The sequence below is a fragment of the Lactuca sativa genome, chromosome 5, assembly GCF_002870075.4.
Source record: "Lactuca sativa cultivar Salinas chromosome 5, Lsat_Salinas_v11, whole genome shotgun sequence".
In the NCBI taxonomy this organism is placed as follows: Eukaryota; Viridiplantae; Streptophyta; class Magnoliopsida; order Asterales; family Asteraceae; genus Lactuca; species Lactuca sativa.
The window spans coordinates 293,267,255-293,293,237 of record NC_056627.2 but is presented as its reverse complement, the minus strand read 5'-3'; the positions used below and the strand labels follow the sequence as shown (position 1 = coordinate 293,293,237).

The 25,983-nt window shown below is 35.1% G+C and overlaps 1 protein-coding gene and 1 pseudogene across 1 annotated transcript; one reads left to right on the top strand and one right to left on the bottom strand.

Annotated features, from left to right (window-relative positions):
• Nucleotides 1-3,030: 3,030 nt before the first annotated feature.
• On the top strand, nucleotides 3,031-3,863 carry LOC111910152 (uncharacterized). Its single transcript, XM_023905929.3, has 3 exons — nucleotides 3,031-3,279; nucleotides 3,375-3,496; nucleotides 3,578-3,863. Exons 1-3 carry the CDS (start codon nucleotides 3,106-3,108, stop codon nucleotides 3,648-3,650), a joined length of 369 nt encoding a protein of 122 aa, XP_023761697.1. The 5' UTR covers nucleotides 3,031-3,105; the 3' UTR covers nucleotides 3,651-3,863.
• A 363-nt stretch (nucleotides 3,864-4,226) lies between these two features.
• Nucleotides 4,227-6,370, bottom strand: LOC111910093 (1-phosphatidylinositol-3-phosphate 5-kinase FAB1B-like; annotated as a pseudogene).
• Nucleotides 6,371-25,983: the final 19,613 nt, after the last annotated feature.

The window sequence follows — 25,983 nt, the reverse complement described above, 5'->3', positions numbered from 1 at the left end:
AGCTTAATCTATTAAGATCTTAACATTTAACATCTAGAGTTCAAAACCTCGGATCTGACTCTTTTAGGAGTCTTAATGGATAAAGTTTCCAACTTCATCAATTCTCATGATTCAAACTCACTCAAATTCCAAACATAACTCTAAAATGAACCAAAACCCATGCATGGTCTCAAGCAGGGGCAGACACAGGATTTCATAGTAGGTGCGCATGGGAAAGTCAAGGGGTTGCACGATAATAGAAAACATAAAAAATTTTAAAAATTTCGTAAATTTTTCCATTGCGGCCAGAAAAGTTAGGGGTTGCCGGTGCCACCGATGACCCCCCTAAATCTGCCATGGTCTCAAGGAGATGCATGCAAACTCATTTTTCTTACATCCAATAACTCCAGAAGTCATTTAAGTCAGTGAATATGTTTTGGAGTTGTCCAAACTCCCAACAACATTAAGAAAGGGGCCATAATCTATTAAAAGTGACATAAAACTAGCTCTAATGAAATAAAGATCAAGATATAAGCTTTATACCTTCAAAGGTTCATAACTATGGTAGGAATGACGGATCTAAGCTTGAACAAAGCTCTCTTGCACCAAAAGAGACTTCCTTCTCCTTCAATCTTCACAAAACAAGGTTGAAACACTCAAAACACAAGTATGGAGGCTAGGGTTTGAGAATGAGATATTCATAGAGGACGGGGATGCCAAATGAAGTAACCCTATAAGTTAATGCTCTTATATATGGCCAAGTCCATACCTGACCGCGTTGCTACTTAAATAGTGTGGCCATGTCACGACACTCTAAGGTTCACTTTGTGGCCCACTGGAAACCCCACAACACTAACTTGAATAAAATTAAATGCCAAAAGATTTATACCTGAAAAACGAACGTTACAATTGGGGTCAAATGTTCTAAATTTTGTGTCAATGAAACTTTGGTTCCTAAGCTTTTTAAGTTTCTAACTTAATTCCCTAACTAACTTCTATTTCCCACGACAAGCCATTAAACTTTTGCATAAACCATAAAATGTTATTTTCTTAACATTTTAGATCCGAACTAAGTCAACTCAAAGTTAAATCTAATTTTTTGAATTTGGTAAGTTTGGTCCCTAAAACTTCATATCTTCGATTTGGCCACATTTATCCTTCATTTCAAACTTTAACTTTTAAATCTATTAATATTGTTTTATTTTGTTTATAATATTTTGTTTAATTTAATTAATTTTTTCAAATTATTTCCACATAGATGAATAAGATTTTTAGCTTTAATATGCAGGTATTAAGTTAAGTTGTGAAACAAACATACTCATATAGTCCTATGTATATAAAAAAAATATTAAATAAGGAGATAAAGAATATACATTACATCCCCACCTAAACTTAGATACTAAACCTATAAAAATATGTTGTTTTAACTTAGTAAATATACTCGATTTGGTTTTCATTTGGTAAATATATCATCCTCGATAACATTTCTTTCCTTCATTATTATTTTACCATCCCTATTTTCTTTCCGTCAATATCGTTTATTACTTCACCCCATTTAACATTACTTTTTTCCACTATTACGAAGATATAAGATAATCAATATTCTTGTTTCTTATCAAAACTATTGCGTCGATCTTGAATCTACATCTCTAATTGTTAACCGTGAATATTCACTTTTTCTGAATAAGAAATCCTATTTGATTTGAAGCCTTTTTGGTTGCCGGATATATTTCGAAAGGAAACGGTGAAGATTACCTTTAAAAGAGATGCGAAATAGAAATTACAAAATAATATGTTAGAATTAAAACGTTTTAAATATTGTAAATTAGGTGTGAAACTCATGTACGACACGGATTCTTTAAAAATAGTTATATTTGAAGATATAAATATTAAATATTTTTTTAAAGAAAATGTTAAATATCAAGATGTAAATATTAAGTATTTTTTAAAGTAAAATTTTAAAATAAATACAAACAAAATGATAAATAAATAAATAATTTAATATATATTAATAAAACAAACTACAATAAATAATTATATTTTGGCCATATAATCTTTTTTTCTTTAAATTTTATTAATGAAAAACGATAAAGTTTGATTATTTTTCCTAAATAAAATATTTTGGCCTAAAATAACAAAGAACTTTGAAAGAAACATGTCAATTTAAATTATGTACATTGAAGGAAATATATTAAATTTCGAAAGTATAAGAAAACAATTTAATGACATATTAATTATTTTCTATAACCTAAAAATTAGAATAGTTAATTAAGAAAATTGAAAATTACCATAAAATAACAAATAAAAATTAAATTTTAAGAATTAAAATGACATGTGACAAAATAAATAAGAATATAACAAATAACAAAATGATTTTAATTTAGTAGAATAGATTGCACTTTTTCATATTAATCAAAATAAGACAATCAATTTGTTAAACAATATACATTGATCGTTCATTTATACTGTATATTATTTTATTCATATATCATAATCTTGATCGATTATACATATATATTAACGAAGTTGAATTTAATTAATTAGTTAAGAAACAAGTGACGTATTATTAAAAGAGGATTAATTTAGGGCCACTCGTTAGAAATTACGACACAATGCAAATGTTTAAATTAAAAAAATGTCGACATCAACAGTGTGAAGATAAGGCCATGACCCCACCCACATCCTAAATAAAATACAAATACTAGTAATACTTATTTCACTCAATAATGCAACTTATTTTCTCTCAATCAACCAACCAACACACTTAGAATAATTTTATTTTATGTTTGAGTTGGAATGCCATTTTGTAAAAATATTCTACCTTATTAGTAATTCTTTGATTCCAAATTTTTTCATATCCAATTTTGTTTGAATATTTAGCACTAAATATTGATGCTTAATATAAAGTATGTTAATGTTATAATCAAAAAAATTGAAGCCTTTAAACCTGCTACCCTAATCATGGCAAACCACAATAAGTCAAAAAATAAAGAATTTTTTTTTACATATACTTTTTGGTATATTTTTATTATATAGCAGAAGCCCAGCACATACTCATTTTTTGTCTCCTTAAATCTTGCTCTCCAACTTTCTCTTTCTTTCAATTATCACACTATCTATCACAAGATGGCTGCAAATATCGCTTCATCATCATCGTTGTTCCTGATTCATCATGCCTCAGCTCCTATCAAGAAAACATCAAAACGGGTATTAATGCTTGCAAAAAGCGACTCATCTCCATCATCCTCATCTTCATCTTCATCTCTCATTCGGGTCGGATCATCCATCAAGATACAAAAGGTGGGTTGGCATGACAATCATTATCACACTCCTTTTATCTGATTCTTTTTCATGTTGAAATTATACAAAACCTTTTTTTGTTTTTTCTTAAACAGGTTTTTGAAGACAAATCTAGAGGGATCGTATGTTACTTGGATGATAAAGGTGAGATAACATGTGAAGGATACGATGAAGGTCCTCGTCATCAAGGTGTTCCAACATTTTCTTGTTATCAAAGGTAATATCTTGTCCTAATCCTCTTGAACATCACATTTTTACAGTAGTTTCTGATCGAATTCTTGAAATCTAACTCTAACAGAGGTGAACAACACATCGTTGATCTTCTTAATAGAAGTCTGCTTCGAGTCGTAGATGGTGGAAAAGTCAACTAACCATGGTTGCCAAACACAGCAGTTCTAAGTTCTAACTTATTATTTACGATCCAGGGAGAAAAAACCATCACATCGTCATCCCTCCATACGCCATTGCTACCCTCTCCAGGGTTATAATCTATAATTCTATATACTTATATCATATATGTGTCTGTGTTTATGTGTATGTGAATAATGAATCGATCATGAAATAAAAGTCCTCACTTTACTCAAGTTCTTGTGTGTTATCTTTTTGGCACTTTCTTTTTCTTTGTAAAGCAGAAAACCATACCAATAAAGACGACTTATGTGGGGCTAAATTACATACATATTAACCGTCGCATTCGTAGGTTGTGTGACTGTTTGTTTCTATTTTTATATATGATATTGATAATGACCCACCCAAAACGGAAAGAGAAAAAGAAATTAAAGATATTATTATAATGATCATTATTAATACGATGAATACAAACAATAATATGACGGTAATTTACAAAAAGAAAAAAAATTATATTTGGAATGTTAAATAATAAAACAATATATAACACCCCCAAATGAATTTCAAAAAGTATAATTTAAAAGGGGTAAAAGTGAAAATTAATCTCTAGTTTGGGTTTGGGTGTTGTTTTCTTCGGATAGAGATAGAGACAGATCACTTTGGGATATTGAACGTATAACAATAGGAGGAGACCATTGATAAAGTAAGTTGTCATTGTTTTTCTAAATCTTTTCTTGTATTGTTTTGGTGAAATTACGGTTGGGAAGGCGTTCTTGGGCCCACCCAAGATTCGGAAAGCTTTCACCCATGTTTCTAGATGTTTATCCCATATATATTGTCTCATGAAGTCAATAATCCCAAGAACAAGTTCGTGTTTTTCTTCATCAACCCCAACCAACAAAGAATAGTCCATAACATCAACCGACTGTAGTAATAATTATAGATTCAAAAACTCATATATAAGAATTTGAACAATTAAGTAAAAGTTTATAAAAAAAGTAAAACTAACAGCAAGAAAAGTTGTATCGTTCCAGACAACTCTTTCAAGTAAACGTTTGCTTTGTTTCCAACAAATATAGGAGAAGTTGGCATTGTTTCAATTAAATTCTGATCAAGTAAAACTTTATTGCTTTCATTACAATCCAGATTATAACATGATATTGATGATCCTTTTAAATCATAAAGTCGTGTTAAATTCCTTCCATATAAAAGATTCTCCATAATCAACATGTTCATTTTTTGTTTCTCTCCCTCCTTTCATATGCTTAGTCACCACCTTCACATAATAAATCAACATTACAAAACACAATATATACAAAAAGACATATAAAGTAGGTTGCTATAATTACCTGATAAATGCCTAAAATCTTTGTGAGGCATGTAGGACTTCCGGTGCCAATTGATTCGGATAAATACTTGAAGTAAGCAGGAGCGAATTTATGAAGGATTCGAGTTCTGTCTTTGTAACTTGTTTGATAATGAATCGATCATCTAATGTTTTTGCAAAAAATACATTGCTTTAACCACCCTGTGCACCCCACTTTTTACACCGGCTTAAAGACCGTATATAATCCATCTCAGAAGGGCAACAAATCCTCTTCAAAGCTTCAAACCTTTTCAAATAATAAATAGTCACTGCATATTTCACTTTCCCAAGAGGACTATCATCTGTGAACTCAACTCTCATATGCAAAGACTTTGTATGTGATAAAGGATCCGAAGACATTAGGGAAGCATAGGACCCAAACATAGATATGGAGAGAATCCCATCATCTCCCAAACTCCTGAAAGATTCCAATGTCATTCCATCGAAGTTGCTAAAGGATTGGAATGCCGATGAGTAAGCAGATTATGAATATATGGAATCGTCATCAGTCACTTGCACGATATAATCAAAGGAAATCAATGCGCACGATATGATGCTTATGGGTTCGTCATCATACATAGGGACGACAGTTTCATTAACACTCACAACTAAAAGCAAGTGGGCCCCACCTTGGAGTTTTGATTCACGAAAAGATAAGATGTAAACAGGATTATAACCGTTGAGGGTATCGAGTTTTTCGGAAGTGGTTGTGAAGTTTTTGTTTAAAGAGCGATAGAAGTTCAAAAAACGGCATACCCAACCAACTTGTGGAATCCTCCATCATTTCAGAGCCTTTGTTTGAGAAAACAGGAGATACAAGTGCGGTTTTTGTCCCACGACATTGTTCTTTTACACCTTTCTCGAGTAATGAAGATTTTGTTAAGTCAGAATCGGATAACACAGAAGTTGTATCCTTTTGAAGGTTACTTGTCCAGGCAGCTTCTAGAGTGTCTGATAAACTTGCCATAACAGGAAATTGTCCTTCTGAAATGGTTCTATGCACACCTGGATTTGAAGATATTGATGGTTCAGAAAATAGACTTGCCTCGTTTTCTTTTGTTAGACTTTGATTCATATCCTCTTCAACATTTTCATGGTTGTGAGTGTCCCCAACATCCGAAACATTACATGAATCCACAACTTTATTGTTGTTATTATTATCCACGTATTCGGATTCAAAATCATTGAGGTTGGATCGGGGGCTATTGGTGTCAACATTTGATGCATACACCAGTCGGTGGTCCCACATGTAAGATTGAAAGAGAAGCTACCTACACATTCTGTTGATTTCAAGAATATCAATTATCGGTAGTCCCTTTTTCACCTCGTGATGTAAAATCTTTTTCAGCGACTCATGTGTCAAAATATCATAGTCTATAAATTTGATAAAAAAAAAATAAATCAAATTTTGTCAAAAAAGAATATAAAAACAAACCTCAAACTCTATTTTTCATTACGTAACATAACTTCCAAATATGCAATTTGTCGTCTTAATTGTGGGATTCTTGTCACACCATTAATCGACCCTGTCCCATGACCGTTTTTCTTTTTTGCCATTTGACTCACCATGCTCAAGAATGTTCTTTACTGAAATCCAGTGGGCTCTACCAGGGTTCCCTTGATATTAACTAACCATGCTCAAAGCATAAGCCACATCAAGGTGAGTACAAGTCATAGCAGACATGATCGAGCCAACTACGGAAGCATATGATACTCGAATCATATATGCTATCTCGGCCTCTGTATTCGGAATCTGAGTATTACTCAACTTGGTATTGCTTTGGATAGGTAAGTCACCTTTCTTGGAATTCTCCATGTTGAAACGCTTCAAAACATTGTCCAAGTAGGTACTTTGACTAAGTCTTATTAGTCTTTTACTCCTGTTTCTCAGTATCCTTATCCGTAGAATATAAACAGCTTCCCCAAGGTCCTTTATAGCGAAACACTTCCCAAACCAGGACTTAACCTCCTGCAAGGTTGGGATATCATTTGCTATGAGCAGTATGTCATCTACATACAATACCATAAAGCTAACTATAGTCCCACTAGCTTTGACATATACACAGGACTCATCTTGGCTTTTCGAAAAACCAAACTCTTTGACTTTCTCATCAAAACAAAGATTTCATCTGTGAGATGCTTGTTTCAATCCATAGATGGATTTCTCAAGCTTACACACTTTATTAGGGTACTTTGCATTGACAAAACCCTCTAGATGACACATGTAAACATCTTCAGCCAACTTTTTATTAAGGAAAGCGGTTTTGACATCTATTTTCCATATTTCATACTCATGGAATGCAACTATGGCTAACATAACCCTTATAGATTTAATCTTCGCTACTAGTAAGAAGGTCTCATCATATTCACCTCCATGAGTTTGAGTAAAGCCCTTCGCAACCAATCATGCCTTATATGTGTATACTTTCCCATCCATGTCGGTCTTCTTCTTGAAGATCCATTTGCACCCGACTGTCTAGCAACCTTGCACATTGTCAACTAGGTTCCAAACTTGATTGTCATACATGGACTGAATCTCATTGTCCATAGCCTCTTTCCATTTCACAGACTCGGGGCCTACCATGGCTTCCTTTTAGTTATTAGGTTGATCCACATTTATCAATGTACTATCACTAATAAATGTATCACCTTCAATTGTTATATGAAAACAATATAACACAGGTGGAACACTAACTCTACTGGAACGTCTCAGAGATACAGACTCATCAATCGGTTCAACAGGAGTTTCCTCCTCGAGTTGAGTGCTAGTGTTTGAGGTTCCTTCATCACATAACTCTTGAATATCTTCAAGGTCAATATGCCTCCCATTGTCCTCATGGCATATGAGTTCTCTCTCTCGGAAAACCCCTCTCCTCACGACGAATACAACATTGTCACTCAGTCTATAGAAGAGATACCCAAAGGACTTCTGTGGGTAGCCGATGAAAATACATCGTTCACTACGAGGTTCGAGCTGGTCGTGAGTCTCTCGTCTTACGAAAGCCTCGCAGCCCCAAATCTTGATATTTGCTAACGAGGGAACCTTCCATGTCCATATCTCGTGAGGTGTTTTTGTTGGTTTAGTGTCTAAGTCCATAACTATTTTGGTATGTACTTGACCCGATTATGAGCATGGTCCTTTTGGGTTGCCTTCACCATATCAATATGTAGGATGAATTAAGGAGAGAAAAGTTTAATTATGATTTATTAATATATTATGAGAATAATATATTAAAGGATAAATCATATTGTTTAATTAATATTAGTCAAGAATTAATAAAGAATTAATTTTGTGGCTAAAAGAGATTAATTAAACTTAGGGGACTGGAATTGTAATTATAGGATAATTGCAATTGGGCTATGGATCACCTTGGAATAATCGGTTAGACGAATTTTATGGGGAAGCCCATTAGAAATCGTCCAAGGCATGTTCCAGAAGGGGCCTATGGGATGCTTAGGTCTTAAGCAGTCAAATTATGGTTTCCTTGTTGGATAACCCTAATAGCCTAAGTATATAAGGAACCCTTGGGCACCAAAAACGTGGCTAACACTTAGATTAGGGTTTCCAGCCGTTTTTGGTGTCTTCTCTCTCTTCTCTCTTTCATCCAATTGCTTAGTGGTGTTTGTGACTCCATTAGAGGTGCAACACTTGAGACACTAAGCTTTCTGAAGCCAATGATTAGATTGTTATTGCTGTATAACAATCAAAGGTTAGATCAAAACCCTATTTATGTTAATATGATTAATTGTATGCTAGATCTAGGGTTTATAGCTTTGGATATTCATTTGCATGTTCATTAGACAAACTATATCCAAAAGCTATTAGGGTTTGCATGTACACCATAAGAATGATGTATTGCTCAAAACCCATCAGTGGTATCAGATCCTAGGGTTGTTTGTTAGTGAATTTGATGCTTGATTAATCGATTTTTGCATGAAAAACAAAGTTGTTTTGCCCTCTGCCTTACTGACTCGGCGAGTCAGTGGATGAACTCGACGAGTCCATGGATCTGGCAGCCTGTTTTTGCGATTTTCTTGCCTTTTTTTGCTGTGGGATAATTACCGAAACAGTTTTAATTGATAAAATCCGATTTTTTATTGATTTTGGGTGAATATCCTTACCAAAATAGAAGATAATTGTCAAATTTTAGATAATCTTTTGTTTTATTAAATAAAGATTGATTATTTGTAATTTAGATTTGAATTATCTTGTGAAAAAGTTTCAATTTTCCCCTTTAGGTTTTATAGTTTAAATTTGAACTTAAAAGTTTTTGTTTTTGAAATTTAAATAGTTAAACCCAAATGTTTTGAAAAGTTTCAAAACTAGCCCTCAAGTTTTGGAATTTAAAAGTTGATTAAAAGGTTAATTTTGAAATGTTGAATTCTAAAAACCCTAGTATTTTGAAAAAAAAAATCAAATTACACCCTCATGGTTTTGTTAAGTTAATTAAAGGTTTAATTAAAAAAGAAAGTTAATAAAACCACCTAGTATTTTAAAAAGTGTAAAATACACCCTATACTATATATGTGTAACATTAAAAGTCTAATATTATATATATGAGTAAAGAGTTAGTCTTACCGTTAGTAGGTCTCATTCACGAAGTTGGTCTATAAGGGGTGTTTAAGGAAATTGCCTATAAAATGGCGATTGAATGGGTATCCACTCTTACCCACTGCACTCTTGACTAATGGAGGGTCGTTATCCGAACGGGTAGGATAGGACATAAAACTTCCATTATAAGTATAATGAAGTACAAAGTAACTACATGCTTTTACAAATTCCTAAATTCTAGTTACTTTAGGCAAAATGTGAAATTGTATGCTAATCCATGGAATTACACTTCGTACCCTTGTCAAACATTAGTGGAGCGTGCGTAGTTAACCAACACATTAATTTGGGGTTGACATTGGTAGCGAAGGGTGGCTCGATGTTTATCATAGATCAACAGAGTGTGTGTGGCTAACCAGCACATTGATTAGGTGATAGTAGCATTGTGTGCACCATGTGATCTGCATGGTTATTTACACCTTGTTTGTGATCCTCGGCATCCCAGTCACAAATAGTAAGGCATAATCGAGATTAAACATGCCACTGAAAAGTTCAATGAATCTCAAAAGATCTAGGAGTTTCAATTCATTTAAAACTTAAATTTCATTTTCGTTTTTCATGGTGGAAATTGGTAAATCGTCATTTACCTACCTTCAAATATTCTACAACTAGATTACGACATCCCTCTTCTAGGTTGTAGAGTATTGTGTTGGATCCTAGCCTCAATGTTTCATTTGGGTGTTACATCAAGGATTCTAATCAACTTGACTTGATTTTCTCCCATTTTGTAGATGTCCGAATCTTACAATGGTCTTCCCAAATCCCATGGAACAAGTTTTCCAAATGGAGATGATATTCCACGATATGATCGAGGAACCAGATATCATGCTTCACTTCCTCCACCTCCTCCAATTATTCTCCCTGACCCACAAGTTTGAAGGCTTGAAAAGTTCAAGCTCACTCAAGCCCTTTTGGCAAGTAAACACGAAGATGGGAAACCTGCGTGTGCACACATTATAGAGATGAAGTCACACATTGATAGGTTAAGGATGATGGGTGTCGATATCTCATAGATGTTGGCTGTTGACTGGGTTCTTCAGTTGCTTCCTGAATCATATATCGAGTTCATTAGAGAGTTCTATATGATGGACCACGACGTGACCCTCATTGATCTCACCTATTTGCTTATAGCTGTTGAATCAGAAATGATTTGGCGTGTTGGTTAAGCAAATTTGTCTGGTGAATCAAACTCCCAAACTTCAATGGACACTGGAAACATTGGAAGTCCAGAAAAGACTAAGTCTGTGATTGTCCGATGTGTTGTGCCAAAGGAGTCCATTTGATTCATTGCCAAGAGAATGGGCATTGGAGACGAAGCTACCCAAACTACCTGAGAGATCTAAGAGATGGGAGAGTCAAGACGTATGGCTCTACTTCAGGTAAAATCCAATAACTAACTCTATAAGTTCCTATTCTTTGATTTCCAATACATGATGTGATAAGATTGCATTTTGATGTTTTGTAGGATCGAAGAAAAAAGAGGAAGCTTAAGGGAAGAAGTAAGTTGAATCTGATCGTGAAGAAATGGATTTCGATCGCATTGCTTGAAGATCGGATTTTTGAGCTACTACTTTAGAGTTAGAATAGATTGCTTAGAAATTGAAATAGCATAGTTTTCATTTGAATTGCATTGTAAGACAAGTTTTTCCGCAATAAAATGAATTTTGACTTCGTCTTATTTATTTATCCCTGCAATGTCATATGTGAAAATGGATGTTTATGTATTTCTAATCTTAGCAATGTTGAATTGGATGTGATTCTTGATTATGTTATTTGTGAAATGTCGATAATTTACCAAATAGGGAGAGTTTCTCATCGCCCAAGTTTCAATTGGACAGAAACTTGGAATCATGCAACATGCATTGCGTGATGAATGAGATACTTCATATTTGGAAAGTAGACTAAATCTTTGGCAAAATGTTAAGTGAAGGACTAAGAGATCGAGTACACTAGGTTGTACGTTAATCAAGTCCACCACAAGAGTGATAAAGATATTTGTCATGATTTACTAAAATTTAGTAAATATGATTATAGTTATAAGATTAAGTGTAATTCTGAGTTGGTTGAAAGAGTTTCAATGAATAGCAGAACGAATAAAGAAGAATCAAGTAGGCAGAAAGATAAAAGTTTATCCATTTTAAGAAGAAGGGAGAGTACCTTTTATTGTGTTTTATGATAAGTGTTAATGATTAAGAACCATATCTCAATTGATCCTCTAAGTGAGTCTTAGTGCATTTGTGTGTCTAATAAGAGGAATCGAGAATTGTGGAAATGGTTAAATCAAGAAGTCTATCATACTTCATTCCAATATCAAGTCTTAGAGTTATACTCCAAGATTGTGAATTGAGTGACACGTCTTTAGTAGGTTTATAACACTCAACAAATATAGAATTGGTAAAAGTCTTCTTATTCCAGCACATTTTAGATTGGTAAGTTGTGATGTCTTGGATAAGACAAATACCAACTACAACCAATTATGTGAAGTGATAGTCTTGATAAAAACTACACTAACTCTTGAATATTTGTTTTGTCAAGGAATGTTTCTTGACAAGAGAATCTTATATGTCAAGGAGTCAGTGGGAGTCTTAATGGTCTTGAAAGGTTTCAAGAACAAATCAAGAGTTAAACCTAGTTGATCCTCTCTAGCACACGACTTGAGGTTTAAAGCCTATCGTGGATGACATAATCTATTTTTGTGCCATTCCATTTGAGTTAATTATGCATGTGAGTTCTATGAGTTCTCATTTGAATGCATAAAGACAAAGCACCTTGATCAATGGAAAGTACATTTATATGAAAGGGTGAGTTGCTTGGAAGACATGGTGGGCATTCATGTTACCATGAGGCAAGAAATCGAGATTGAGCACATTCGGTCCATATGAGTATGGATTTGTCGCAAACTTTGTATTTGGAAAAATTCACATGGATAGGAACACATACACTTTAAAATCTAAGTGTCATGAGTTTTCCCTCCTTCATGAAAATGATTGTAAGGAAATGCTTTCACTGAGAGAGATTTTAAGAAGATTTCAATTGTGAAAATTGTATTCTCAAATTCGATTATGATTACGGCATCCCTCTTCATAGTTCGAATTGTGAGATTTGGCAATTAGTCTGAACATTTGGGACTTAGTAACATAAGTTCTGAATTTCTTTAGACACATATGTGAGCTTTCTAAGGAAAAGGTGTATGAGGTTAAGAAGCTTAGATAAAGGCTTATTAAAGCATCAGGTATTTAGAAATATGAACTTAAGGAATTCAATAAACATTGTTTTCTAGAAGTTCAGATGTTTTCTGAATATATGTCAAAGCTAGTGGGAGCATAAGTGTTATGCTTGTATGGTAATAATCATCGTGTTAGTGGGAGCATGATTATTATTTTAAGTATTGCAAGTTAGCAATATTAATTATAGAAAACAAAGATTCACTTTGCCAAGTTGAAGGGGTTGAAAAGTTTTTTTTGCTATAATTAAGGGAGAGAATATTATACTTCATTTCAAATCTAAAGGCTTAGATTGTGGAATTTTAATCAAATTTAGTCAAATATATATGAATGTTGTGTTGGAATGGTTCAACATGAGGAAATTCTATATATGGAAAGGATAATTGCATTCTCAAAATTTGGTTATGATTACCGCATCCCTTTTCATAATCAAAATTGTGAGAACATGGCAATTAGAAATATTATAGTTGAAGACTGGTAAAGTATCAGGTCTTCATGTGAGACATTATGAATCGTGTTCCATACGCTTCGGGTATAGGATCGATTGCATATGCTATAATGTTTGGTCATTATAAAATTTTCCAAATGCTTAGCGCATTAAGAGGGAAAAAGGACTAGAACGGTTTTGGCTAAAATAATTAAACAATTATCAAAGGATGATCTAAGGTTCACCAAGGATTTGTTGCTTGTGAGTATTTAGAAGTATAGTATCGGATGGACCATGTTGACATTATTTTGAATAAATAAGACTCTATTTAGAATGAGTTTTCATATGGCAAATATGGAAACGTTTCCATATTGGGAATTGGATATTGAGAGTCTATGGCTAGATTAGAAAGTTTTATGCAAGAAGGATGTTCAAAGGAATGTACTTTGAATGAGAGAATTTGCGTCTATGGAATTGTCTTGTAACAATTTCCGATAGAATACCTTGGAATTTCATTAGCCAAGTCTTGGTGACTTTTATGCTATGAAATTACGAAAGGATCGTTGCATAAAATGTTAGAATCTGACATATTCCAAAAGTGGCAAGAATTTGATATTCTTATACTAATGATGAGGATTGGGAATTGTGAAATGAGTTTCATTGGAAAGGTTTTCAATTGATCTATTTCACAAAGTAAGGATCATAGGTAACATAGTGTGCATGCTCGAAGCATGGGACAACTATTGTGGTAATTCAAGTAATAAGTTGATTATCCGAAACATTAAACAATGAATAATGAGTAGTCAATATGTTGTTTAAATAAAAGTGTTTTATTTACGCTCAAAAGTTTTGGGGCCATATAGGATGAAGTATTATCGTTGATTTTAATTTTGCATGTTTTGACTTCCAGAATAATTGGGTTATTCGAACCTCCACAGTCGGTCATACGTTGGAAGTAGGTATGAAGGAAGACTGTGATCATGAATCTGTATGTAGATTGTCAAAAGTGTTTAGACATAGCAGAAGTTTGCTGCAGAGTGATTAGTGAGACGATAATATTGTATATTCTTGAAACCTAGACATGTGAGTTGTTATTTGTTGGTCGGTTGCACATTGATGATAAGTAAACGCACCAGTAACTTGGTGTTATAAAACTTATTGTTGTGTGTGATTCGATGAGTAAGTACAAGCAAGCATTTGAGTCAAAGTTTATCTATTCCTTTTACCCAAAGTGGGATAAAAGTGATGTCTGTGGGCCCCTTGATGATTTAGTGATGACACCTAAGCGCTTGGCCAAGCCGGGACTAAGTTGATGTGTTCAATTGTAGTCTGTTGTCAGTTGTCATAAATCGGAAGTCGGGAAACAGTATAGAGAGAATGATCGAAATTCATGTCTTGTGTCTATACGATATCTTGAGAATGGAGGAATATATAATCCTTTATTTGAAGGATACGCGTATCTAATAAGATTAGAGTTGACAACGGCTTTTGAAAACTACGATTGCTGATCAGGTTCTGAAGTTATACAAAATAGTTGTTAGACTTATCCAAGTGGGAGACTGTTGGATTAGTGTCTAAGTCCATAACTATTTTGGTATGTACTTGACCCGATTATGAGCATGGTCCTTTTGGGTTGCCTTCACCATAGCAATATGTAGGATGAATTAAGGAGAGAAAGGTTTAATTATGATTTATTAATATATTATGAGAATTATATATTAAAGGAGAAATCATAATATTTAATTAATATTAGTCAAGAATTAATAAAGAATTAATTATGTGGCTAAAAGAGATTAATTAAACTTAGGGGACTGGAATTGTAATTATAGGATAATTGCAATTGGGCTATGGATCACCTTGGAATAATAGGTTGGACGAATTCTATGGGGAAGCCCATTAGAAATCATCCAAGGCATGTTCCAGAAGGGGTCTATGGGATGCTTAGGGCTTAAGCAGTCAAATTAGGGTTTCCTTGTTGGATAACCCTAATAGCCTAAGTATATAAGGAACCCTTGGGCACCAAAAACGTGGCTAAAACTTGGATTAGGGTTTTCAGCCATTTTTGGTGTCTTCTCTCTCTTCTCTCCTTCATCCAGTTGCTTAGTGGTGTTTGTGACTCCATTAGAGGTGCAACACTTGAGGCACTAAGCTTTCTGAAGCCAAGAATTAGATTGTTATTGTTATATAACAATCAAAGGTTAGATCTAAACCCTATTTTGTGTTAATATGATTAATTGTATTCTAGATCTAGGGTTTATAGCTTTGGATATTCAATTGCATGTTCATTAGACAAACTAGATCCAAAAGCTATTAGGGTTTGCATGTACACCATAGGAATGATGTATTGCTCAAAACCCATCAGTGGTATCAGAGCCTAGGGCTGTTTGTTAGTGAATTTGATGCTTGATTGAATGACTCCAAGACTCCATCCTTTTGAAGTTGGGATATGCGCTTCTTGTTGACATGTCCAAGACGAGAATTCCACAAGCATGCCTTGTCCTAAACATTGGACAAATCAATGTTCAACACATTATTTCCTAAGTTATCTACAACCATCACAGTTTCATATATACCATTACAAGGCAATTTCTCGCCATATCCGACGAGTAACAACAATTATTCAACTCTAAATTTAACCCACTACTAAGCAATAAAGAATAAACTCCAATCTTGGTGACAGGAGACGCATTCCTTTTCCCCATGATTAAGTTTATCTTCCCATACTCCACATTCTACTTCCTTTTAGTCCCTGCAAATCAGAACAAATGTGAAATCCACAACCTGTATCAAGGACCCAAGAATTAGCATGTGATGAGTTATTAAAAGAATAGCTTAAATACCTACGAAGGTGGGCTTTATCTTCCCATCCTTAATATCCTGCAAGTATTTGGGGCAGTTTTGTTTCCAGTGTCCTTTTTCATGACAATAGAAGCACTCTACTTCCTTTGGATTGGTAGAGGGTTTAGCAGGACCACATTTGGTTCCACTAGAAGAGGGTCAATCATGGGACTTTCCCTTGTGGCTCTTAGAAGGAGCCTTCCTCTTCTTTCCCTTCCCATGTCTAATTGCAAGAACAGGGGCAACAACAGTAGGAATGGATACAACAGACTTGCCTTTCAAGTTGCTTTCTGCAGTTCTTAGAAGGCCTTGAAGCTTGCTCAGAGTGACTTCCTCCTTGTTTATATGATAAGTCATTCTGAACTGATCATAACAAGCAGGAAAAGAATGTAGGATGATATCAATAGCCAACTCTTCATCGAATTTCACATTCAACTTCAGCAAGCGGTCCACATATTCCTGCATCTTTTGCAAGTAGGTTGTGATGGACTCTTCATCCTTCATTTTGGTTGATATCATGGAGGCAATGATCTCATACCTCTACTTCCGAGCACTTTGATGGTACTTTTCCATCAAATCTTGGTGCATCTCGAAGGGCCAGAAGTCCTCATAGGACTTTTGAAGCTCAGCAGTCATGGTAGCAATCATAATGCACGACACCTTTGTCGCGTCCCTCTCATGAACCTTGTATTCCTCGATTTGCTCGGGAGTAGCAGTTTGTTCATCAATCTCCTTCAACTCTTTATCGAGGACATATTCTTTTTCATCGTAGCGAAGGTCCATACAAATGTTTTGAGTCCAATCGTTACAATTGGACCCATCAAAGATAGTTCTCCCAACCAAGTTCATGAGGGAGAATGAGCTTGAAGGGTTGGAGCCTGAAGCATTGTTTGGGATAGACATCTGAAAAGGAAAAGAAACAAAGTATAGATTAGATGAGAATCCTTAATATAACACCAAATAAAATATTATGGCTAGGACCCAACACAATATTTTACAATTCGGAAGAGGGATGCCGTAATCCAATTGCAAAATATTTGAAGGTAGGTAAATGACAATTTACCAATTTCCACCATCAAAAACGAAATTGATTAAATTGGATTGAAATTCTTAGATTCTTTTGAGATTCATTGAACTTTTCAATGTCATGTTTAAATCTCGATTATGCCCTTCAAGTTTGTGACTGGGATATCGAGGATCACAAACAAGGTGTGAATAACCATGAAAATTGATTGGTACTCTTGATGTCATTTATCACCTAATCAATGTGTTGGTTAACCACACACGCTTCATTGATCTATGACAAACATCAAGTTGCCCTTTGCTACCCTTGACAGTCCCAAATTAGCGTGTCGGTTAACCACACAAGCTCCACTAACGACTTGGCAAGGTGCAAAGTGCAATTTCATGAAGCACCATTTTCACATATTTCCTAAAGTAACTAAGATTGGGAATTTATAAAAGTTTAGTTACTTTATAATTTCATTATACTTATTAATGAAGATTAGTGTCCTATCCTACCTATTCGGCTAACGACCCTCCACCAGTCAAGGAAGCGGTGGGTGAGAGTGGACACTCATTAAACCACCATTTTATAGGCAGTAACCTTATACCCCCCCTTATAGACCGGCTTCGTGAATGAGACGTAGTAACGGTAAGACTGACTTGTCTTATATATATATATATATATATATATATATATATATATATATGTGGGTAAAAAGCACAAAAGACACTCAGTTTACACAGAAATTTGAATTTGACACCGTGTTTTTTTTTGTCAATTTAGACACTATGTTATTGTTTTGTTACTAAATCTAAATTGCCTTTAGGTCAACCGGTTTGAATTTTGCCGAGTGGGCAATTTGCTTATGTGGTATCCACCTAAGATCCTACATGGCAGTTGAGCCTTTATAAATGATCCCTAACGACCTTAGCCCTTTACAACCCTAGATCGATCTTCACTTTTTCATCTCGATTCTTCTTCACGAGGATTGTGCAATGGTTTCTTCGTCTCGATCAGCTGGATCAACGATTGGAGTAAACAAGTTAAACAATGGTCCCTCTAGGACGTGCTACTGTGGAGTAATTGCCCCTTTGAAGATATCAACGAGTGAGAAGAATCCTGGAAGAATATACTTTAGGTGCAGGTACTGGCTAGATGAAGTTGAAGATTGTGGCTACTTTGAATGGAATGACGGTGAAGTAAGTCCTTGGTACAAGGAACTTCTGTTTGAAGTTATGGCAAAGTAGAAAAAAACCATTGGACAGGGAAAAGGGAACCCTCATCATGGTGAAATAAGTTTGACGAATCTTGTTAGGGTTGTGATTGGTTTACTTGTTATTTTAGTAGTCATGGTAGGGATTTTGATGTGGATGGTGTACAAGGGGTAAGTAGGAAGAAGTAGTGGTAGGTCTTTAAGTATGAATTAATGTCTATTAAGGTCCAATGTTGACCATTTTTGTATGTATGTATTCATGTACTACCTAGAAGTTTGCATGTTCCAATGTTGACCAATTTTGATATATATAGTGAAGTTTGTATATGGACCAAACTACCCTTAACTTATGCAACAAACCAGTGACCAAAAAAGAAAGGACCAAACTACCCTTTAATTATGTAACAAAATTACCAAGTAAATTGAAAGGACCAAACTACCATTTTGACCAAAATGCTATGCAAAATACCAAAAAATTACCAAATGAATCGGAAGTAAGATGCTATATGATGCTAGTGGACCAAACTACCCTTAACTTATGTAACAAACCAGTGACCAAAAAAGAAAGGACCAAACTACCCTTTACTTATGTAACAAAATTACCAAGTAAATTGAAAGGACCAAACTACCCTTTTGACCAAAATGCTATTTAAAATACCAAAAAATTACCAAATGAATCGGAAGTATGATGCTATATGATGCTAGTGGACCAAACTACCCTTAACTTATGTAACAAACCAGTGACCAAAAAAGAAAGGACCAAACTACCCTTTACTTATGTAAGAAAATTAGCAAGTAAATTGAAAGGACCAAACTACCCTTTTGACCAAAATGCTATGAAAAATACCAAGAAATGCTATAAACACCCTTTACTTATGTAACAAAAAATTACCATAAACACCATACCAACATTACATAAATTCTTACCATCAAAATCCATACATTTTGCCAATATTGACCCATCCCATTTACAAAAGGGGTATTAATGTTTGGTTATACCATGTACAAAAGATAATTATAGTCACTGGGATTAATTAAGGGTACATTACTTAATACAAAAAAAGGCTATCATAAACCATGCCCATCAACACCTAAAATTCTGCACCCTAATCTACTCCAAAGAAACAGGGTCCAACGTAATTCGACTTGGTCCAACAACCTTCTTTCCAACAGCCTTGTTTCCAGTCTGAATTTTAGTAATTCTATCTGAAGGCCTGCTTGTTCTCATCAACCTTTGGGATGGTGGTGTCTCAGCAATGCCTTTATCCTCTGTTTCTGGTACAACATCAACTTGAGGTATAGGTGGAACTTGTCTAACATGTGGAACTTCTTCAGGAACAGGTTAAACTTGTTCAAACTCTGTAACTTCTTCATGCACAGGTTCAAGAACAGGTGGAACTTCATCCAAAACTTCAAAATGTAATTGTTGTTCATATAGTACATGATACACCTCATCCTCTGAGTATCCTGATGCAAGCAACTCTGTAGCATGTGCATCCCCCTTCAAATCCTGGACCAACATAACAGCTTACAGCCCTTCATCTTCAAAGTCCTTGCTACTACCTTCATGTATCCCTTTAACATATTGAGATGCCTTTCCTTACACTGTTAATAAAACAGTAATTGTGTTAAGAATGGTAGACACTAAAGATTTGATAAAAATAGTAAAGCTTACCTTTTTTTGATTGTTACTCCTTGCCTGTCCATCCATTTTCTGAGTGTGTTGACTATTTTGACTCTTTTGACTTGTGGATGTTGTTGTTCTTTTCATTGCCACATCCCTAGTCAGTGGCATACCCTTTCTTTTCTTTTCCTTTGGAGGTTGGGGCTTAGTTGGATTCTTGTAGGTTCTTTTGTTATGCCCTTCCTCCCAACAGTTCTGGCTTATCTTTGTACCTCCAACAGAATTTATCTTCCTGTACTCTCCATCCTTCTTTGTGACATGTTTCCTTCTTCTGGTTTTAGGTCTTCCTGGCATCCTCCTTGCAGGTGGTGGTAGTGGTTTGGCATATGGTGTCATGGCCTACATTTTACTACCATTTAAAGGCCTCATATTGCCTTTATAAGTCTCTGCAAACTTCTCTTTGGAAAACCATGAACTTATCAGTGTTTCAGGTTGTTGTTATGTGTGATTCATAGCTACACATGCATGGACACATGGAATCCCAAATATTTCCCACAATCCACAAGTGCATAATTGCTCTCCTAATTCCACCTGGAAAAACTCAAATCCTAGTCTCACTTCAAATACATTTGTGTCACTAGCTACAACACTCCACAACCTGTAATTCATGCAATACATGTTAGTGAATAATCTTAGTGAAGATTGAATAATGTTAGTCAATAATGTCACCTCATATCTTTACACCACTCATCCAGTTTTGTCAATATTGTAGGACATACATCTCCCCTCCATGTTAAGTGTAGTATAGACATCCTATAAAACCTCTCCATAACATACATTCTGATATCCTCCAACATAGTAAGAAGTGGTTTAGTCCTTGCCTCTAGAATTACTGAATTAAAGCTCTCTAATATACCATTTTCTACTACTTCACATGTTCTACCTTCCCTATAAAATGCTCTGCTCCAACTCTCTAGGTTCATTGCCATGAGGTGTTCATAAGCACTCACATTCAATTCTTTGAATTCCTCCATTGTCTCATGAAAAGATGACTCTATGGTTGACATTGAAGCTGCCCAAAAATGTCTGTTGTAGTCAATCCCATTGTACACCTTTTTAAAGTTGACATACACATGTTTGGCACACTGCCTATTCTCAACTAATGGTAACTTATCCTCAAAGCCTCTACTAATCCCTACATTCATACAAAAAAAATATAAAGATACAAAAAAGAGTAACCATACATAAAACAGTATACAAACAAAAAAGAGTAAGCCTACCTTATGCTGATCAGAAATTATTGCCAGCCCTTCACCTATCTCTAAGCCAAGGTATTCCACAAGCAACTTGATAAACCAATCTTGGTTGTCCTTGTTTTCAACATCAATCACAACCCATGCTATTGGGTATACCTGGTTGTTCCCATCCCTACCTATTGTAGTGAGTAGCTTCCCTTTGAATTGCCCTTTTAGAAAACAACCATCTAGTCCAATGACTCTACTGCAACCCCTAATCCACCCATCCTTTATAGCCTTAAAACACACATAAAATCTTTTAAAAACACTGCTACCATCTTCTTTGATATCAACTCCAACCTTTGTTGTACTACCGGGGTTTGATCTGATGATCTCTCCTCCATATTCCCATATACGAGCATAATGCTCTGATAACTTTCCAGTTAAAATCTCTAGTGCTTTCTTCTTAGCCCTATAGCATTGTTCCTTAGACACAATGCATAAAAATCTCTTCTTAATTTCTTCTTTAATCTCCCTAGCTTTCATTTTTGGTCTAACACACAATTTTTTCAAGAACTGTTTGGCTATCCAGTGAGGATTAACCAATGTGGAATGCTTGTACTCCCTAACACAAGTATGTTTATTAGAAAGTCCCTTAATTTGAAATGATTTCTCTTTATTCATCCAGGATGCCCACAACTTGAAGGTTCAGCTCTTGCCTTTATTGTCTAAACCACATTTTGCTTGAAGTCTTGTACTAGAAGATTTGGTCACCTTAATTGGATAACCATTATGAACTGCATAGTTAGTCAGGCAGAACCATAACTCAATTTGATTAGCATACTTTTCACCTAAATGTGGTTTCATTTTCTTCCAATGAATAGAGGGTCATAAACACTAAATTTGGTTGGATCTTCATCAACCTCATCCTCATCATCTTCAATTTCATTATCAGAATGACCTTTTTCTCTAATTACTTCATCATCAACATTTTCCATCTTATTGTAAATAGGAACATTGCATAAATCATAAAAGAAGGCATCAAAAGCTACCTTCAACTGTGGAAAAGTCGTGTGTTCATCTGCATCACAATCACCCAATTCTTCATTGACAACAAATGCCCCTTCTGATTCGCTCTCCGATTCTGACTCTAATTCACTTTCTTCAAAATCGGAGTCGTAATATGGCCCATTTTCCATTTCTTCAGACGGTTCTGCTCTCCTTATCTTAGTTCGTGGTTTCATCATCATAAGCTTTCACCTTTCTTCGAAGTTACAAATGGTAGAAACCCTAGTTAATGAGGGTAGAAACTTTTTACCATTTTTTGAGTCTCAAGGATTCCAGTAAGATGATAAATGAGGGGATACAAGTTAAATAAGGGGATGCCATTATAAATGGCGGATGACATGGACGATGCCACACAGATGTGTTAGAGATAGGTAACCGATTAACCCATTGTAATAGGTCATATGGTTACATTTTGGTAAAAAAACAATAACATAGGGTTAAATTGACAAAAAAAACACGGCGTCAAATTCGAATTTATGGGTAAACTGAGTGTCTTTTGTGCTATTTACCCTATATATATATATATATATATATATATATATATATATATATATATATATATATATATATATATATATTAGCATTAACTTTTAATATTATAATAGTATAAGGGTTGAATTTTAAACTTTTAAAATTCTAAGGTTTGGAATTAAATGTTTCATAAGTGAGACTTTACAAATTCCAAAACTTGGGGGCAAGTTTTGTAACTCTTCAAAACTTTTGGTTTCCAAAACGTATTAGTTTTAATGTTCATGAATGAGACTTTTCATATTTCATAACTTGAGGACAAGTTATAAAACTCTTTCAAGAATAATTAGATCAATTATAACTTATTCAATTATCATATAATTTGTTATTCATCAAGTTGATCTAATCTAACTCATATAGCAAGATAATTCACATCAAATAATAAAAATAATCAACTTATTATCGTAAAATTTGACAATTGTCCTTTAATTGGATAAGCATAATCACTACCCTATAAGAAAAAACATTTTTAATGATTTAAAACATTTTGTGGTAATGATCCTAATCTAATTTGGCCAAAAACTCAAGATTATTGCCATCTGATGATCTAACTCGTCGAGTCTGGAAATGGACTCGTCAAGTTCATCATATAATTATCCAACTCGTTGAGTTCACTCACAGGACTCGTCGAGTCGGGCAGTCAGAGTCCAAAAATGTGACTTTTTCAGCTTTTAAAATAACACAATAGCATCAATATAATAGAAAACAATCCTAGGCTCCGATACCACTGTTGGGTTTTGAGCACTATAACACTCCTATGGTGCACATGCAGCCCTAGATGTTTTGGATCTAAGTTTTCTCTAATTATACATGCAATTTCAATTTTCCAAAGCATACATCCTAAATAGCATACAATTGAGGATATACAACATAAAAATCAAGCTAGATGAATACCTCTTGATGTAGCTTGTAGTTCTTGGCCTTTGAAAGCTTTAGCACCTCAAGTGTGATGCCTCTAATGTGTCACAAACACCAAGTGCAAAGGAGGCTTATGAGAAGTGGCTAGGTAACAATAAATCAGATGTGATTCTTCTTAAGAGTCCATGGGGCAATTTTAGTGACTATAGGGTTCCTTTTAAAGTGTGGCAAAGCCTACGGTTTCATCCATGCAAACTCTAATTCACCATGACCCTTCATATTTCTTAGGTTACATGGGTTAGACATTTATGGACAATCATATAGGTTTAGCCCACCCTAATCACCCATGGATCATTAGCCCAACTATAAGTATTACTGATTTACTTAATCAGTCCCCATATATTTAATCAGTGTCATTTGATCACTAAAGTAATTCTTGATCAATACTTATTAAATAATATGATTTCTTAATTAATATATTATACTTATAATGTATTAATAATGTAACATCCTGTTTCGGATCGTCTGTGATTTAGGGTTCGTAGGCTGCAACCCGGGCATGAGAAAGCCTTGAGACTACGACGAGTTACTAGAAGCGTTGGGCTTCTCGCTATTTTTCCGTGGATGTGGGGATTGATGGAAACGGGCTTATAGTGAGGAAGTTAAGATAGTTTGAAGCATTGGCAGGTTTGGTCCCTTATTTGAGAAAAGGTGGCAGTTGTGTAAGTGGGGCGTACGTGTGCGTATGTTCAGCGTACTCATGTGCTTAATTTGGACGCGAAGCCACCTAGTACGTTGGGCTTACTAGGATTAGAGAGAAAACCCTAAATGAGAGGTGTGACCCTATTTAAAGAACATGATGGCCTCATTTTTGGCCACCATTTCTAGCCTCCAACCCTCTCAAAACCCTAATATCCATTTCTCTAGCTTGAGTGTCCATTTGTGAGCTACTAATGGTTCTTTTGGTATCCTTGAAGTGAAGAAGGAGCATTGAGGAGGATGAATTGTGGAGTCCAAGCCTTGGATCGGAGCTTTTCCGTGGTTAGAGCATCATTAGAAGGTATAAAGCTCAAAGCCTTCTCATCCTTTTTGATTTGAGCATATTATGGTCCATTTTAGGGTTTTGGTCCCAAAGCTTGAAGCTTTATGAGCTATTGAACTTCAGAGCTTAATATCTGTCCCATTGAGTGTTATTAATGGAGTGGATTCATAAAAATGAGGTCATGGTTGTTAAAAACACCCCATGCATGAGATATGAGCATTTTTTGGAGTAAAGAGTGAGAGTTTTTGTGTTTGGGACTTCCTCAGCCATGCAAAGGCTTAAAGTCACAAACTTTATGGAGTATGAGCCTTTAGGAGGTCCAGATCTAAGAGTAGAGTTATGGTCTTAACGGATTAAGACCAAGAGAGTGGGAAGAGCAAGTCTGGGATGTACGCCCCGCGTACTGATCCAATGTCCCTGATCAAGATTTATGAGGATGCTTGCGTGCGCTGAGCGTACCAAGGGAGGTACGCCCCGCGTAATCTAGCCGTGGGCTTTTTGGGCTAAATCTCATATTGGGCCTTGAGTGTTGGACTTGGATTTTAGGCTTGTTGTACTATAGATTTTGATCAGAGAAATATTGTGTATGTTTTGGGCCTTGTGTTGGTCCTGCCTTTGGGACTTAAGTTTAGGAGTTGGGCCTTAGGAGAGCCCATTTAGTATTGGACCTTGGTGGGCCCAATGAGCTTGAATAAATTGTACGCCGGGTAGTAAGTTATCTTTAGACCTAATGAGTGAGGTTTGGTCTTAGATCTTAATAGGGTAATTGTGGGTTTTGGTTTAGTGTTAGAGGCCGGTGTGCAGCAGCAGCATCTATAGGAGTTGTTCATCATCCGAGGAGAGTCTTCTCACTATACTTACCTTGAGTGGTAATATATGTGTGACCAGAGGGTCTTATGTTCTTATATTGAGTATTGTGATATCCTGCATTATGTATTTGTGATTTATGTTGTGTATTATACTGAGTTTACTGAGTTAGGACCGGAGGGTCCACCCGAGCTGTGGGACCAAAGGGTCCCACTGAAATTATTAGCGCTCAAATATGAAGAAAACAAAAAATCTAACCTAAATACAGTTGATTAAGAGACGCTTCAATTACTTTGATTAGAACCCTCTTCAAACCAGAAAACTCACGAGGAGGTAAAGAAGAAGATAAAGAAGAGACTAGTAAACCTAAAACACAAATTAAAGTTTACCTTCGATATTTCAAATATCATCGATGATTGTGTTCATGTTTCAGATTTGTTAATCGTTTCCAAAAAAACAAAGATCGATACACAATAAGATGAAACTCTCTCGTATGTTTTACATTGACTCC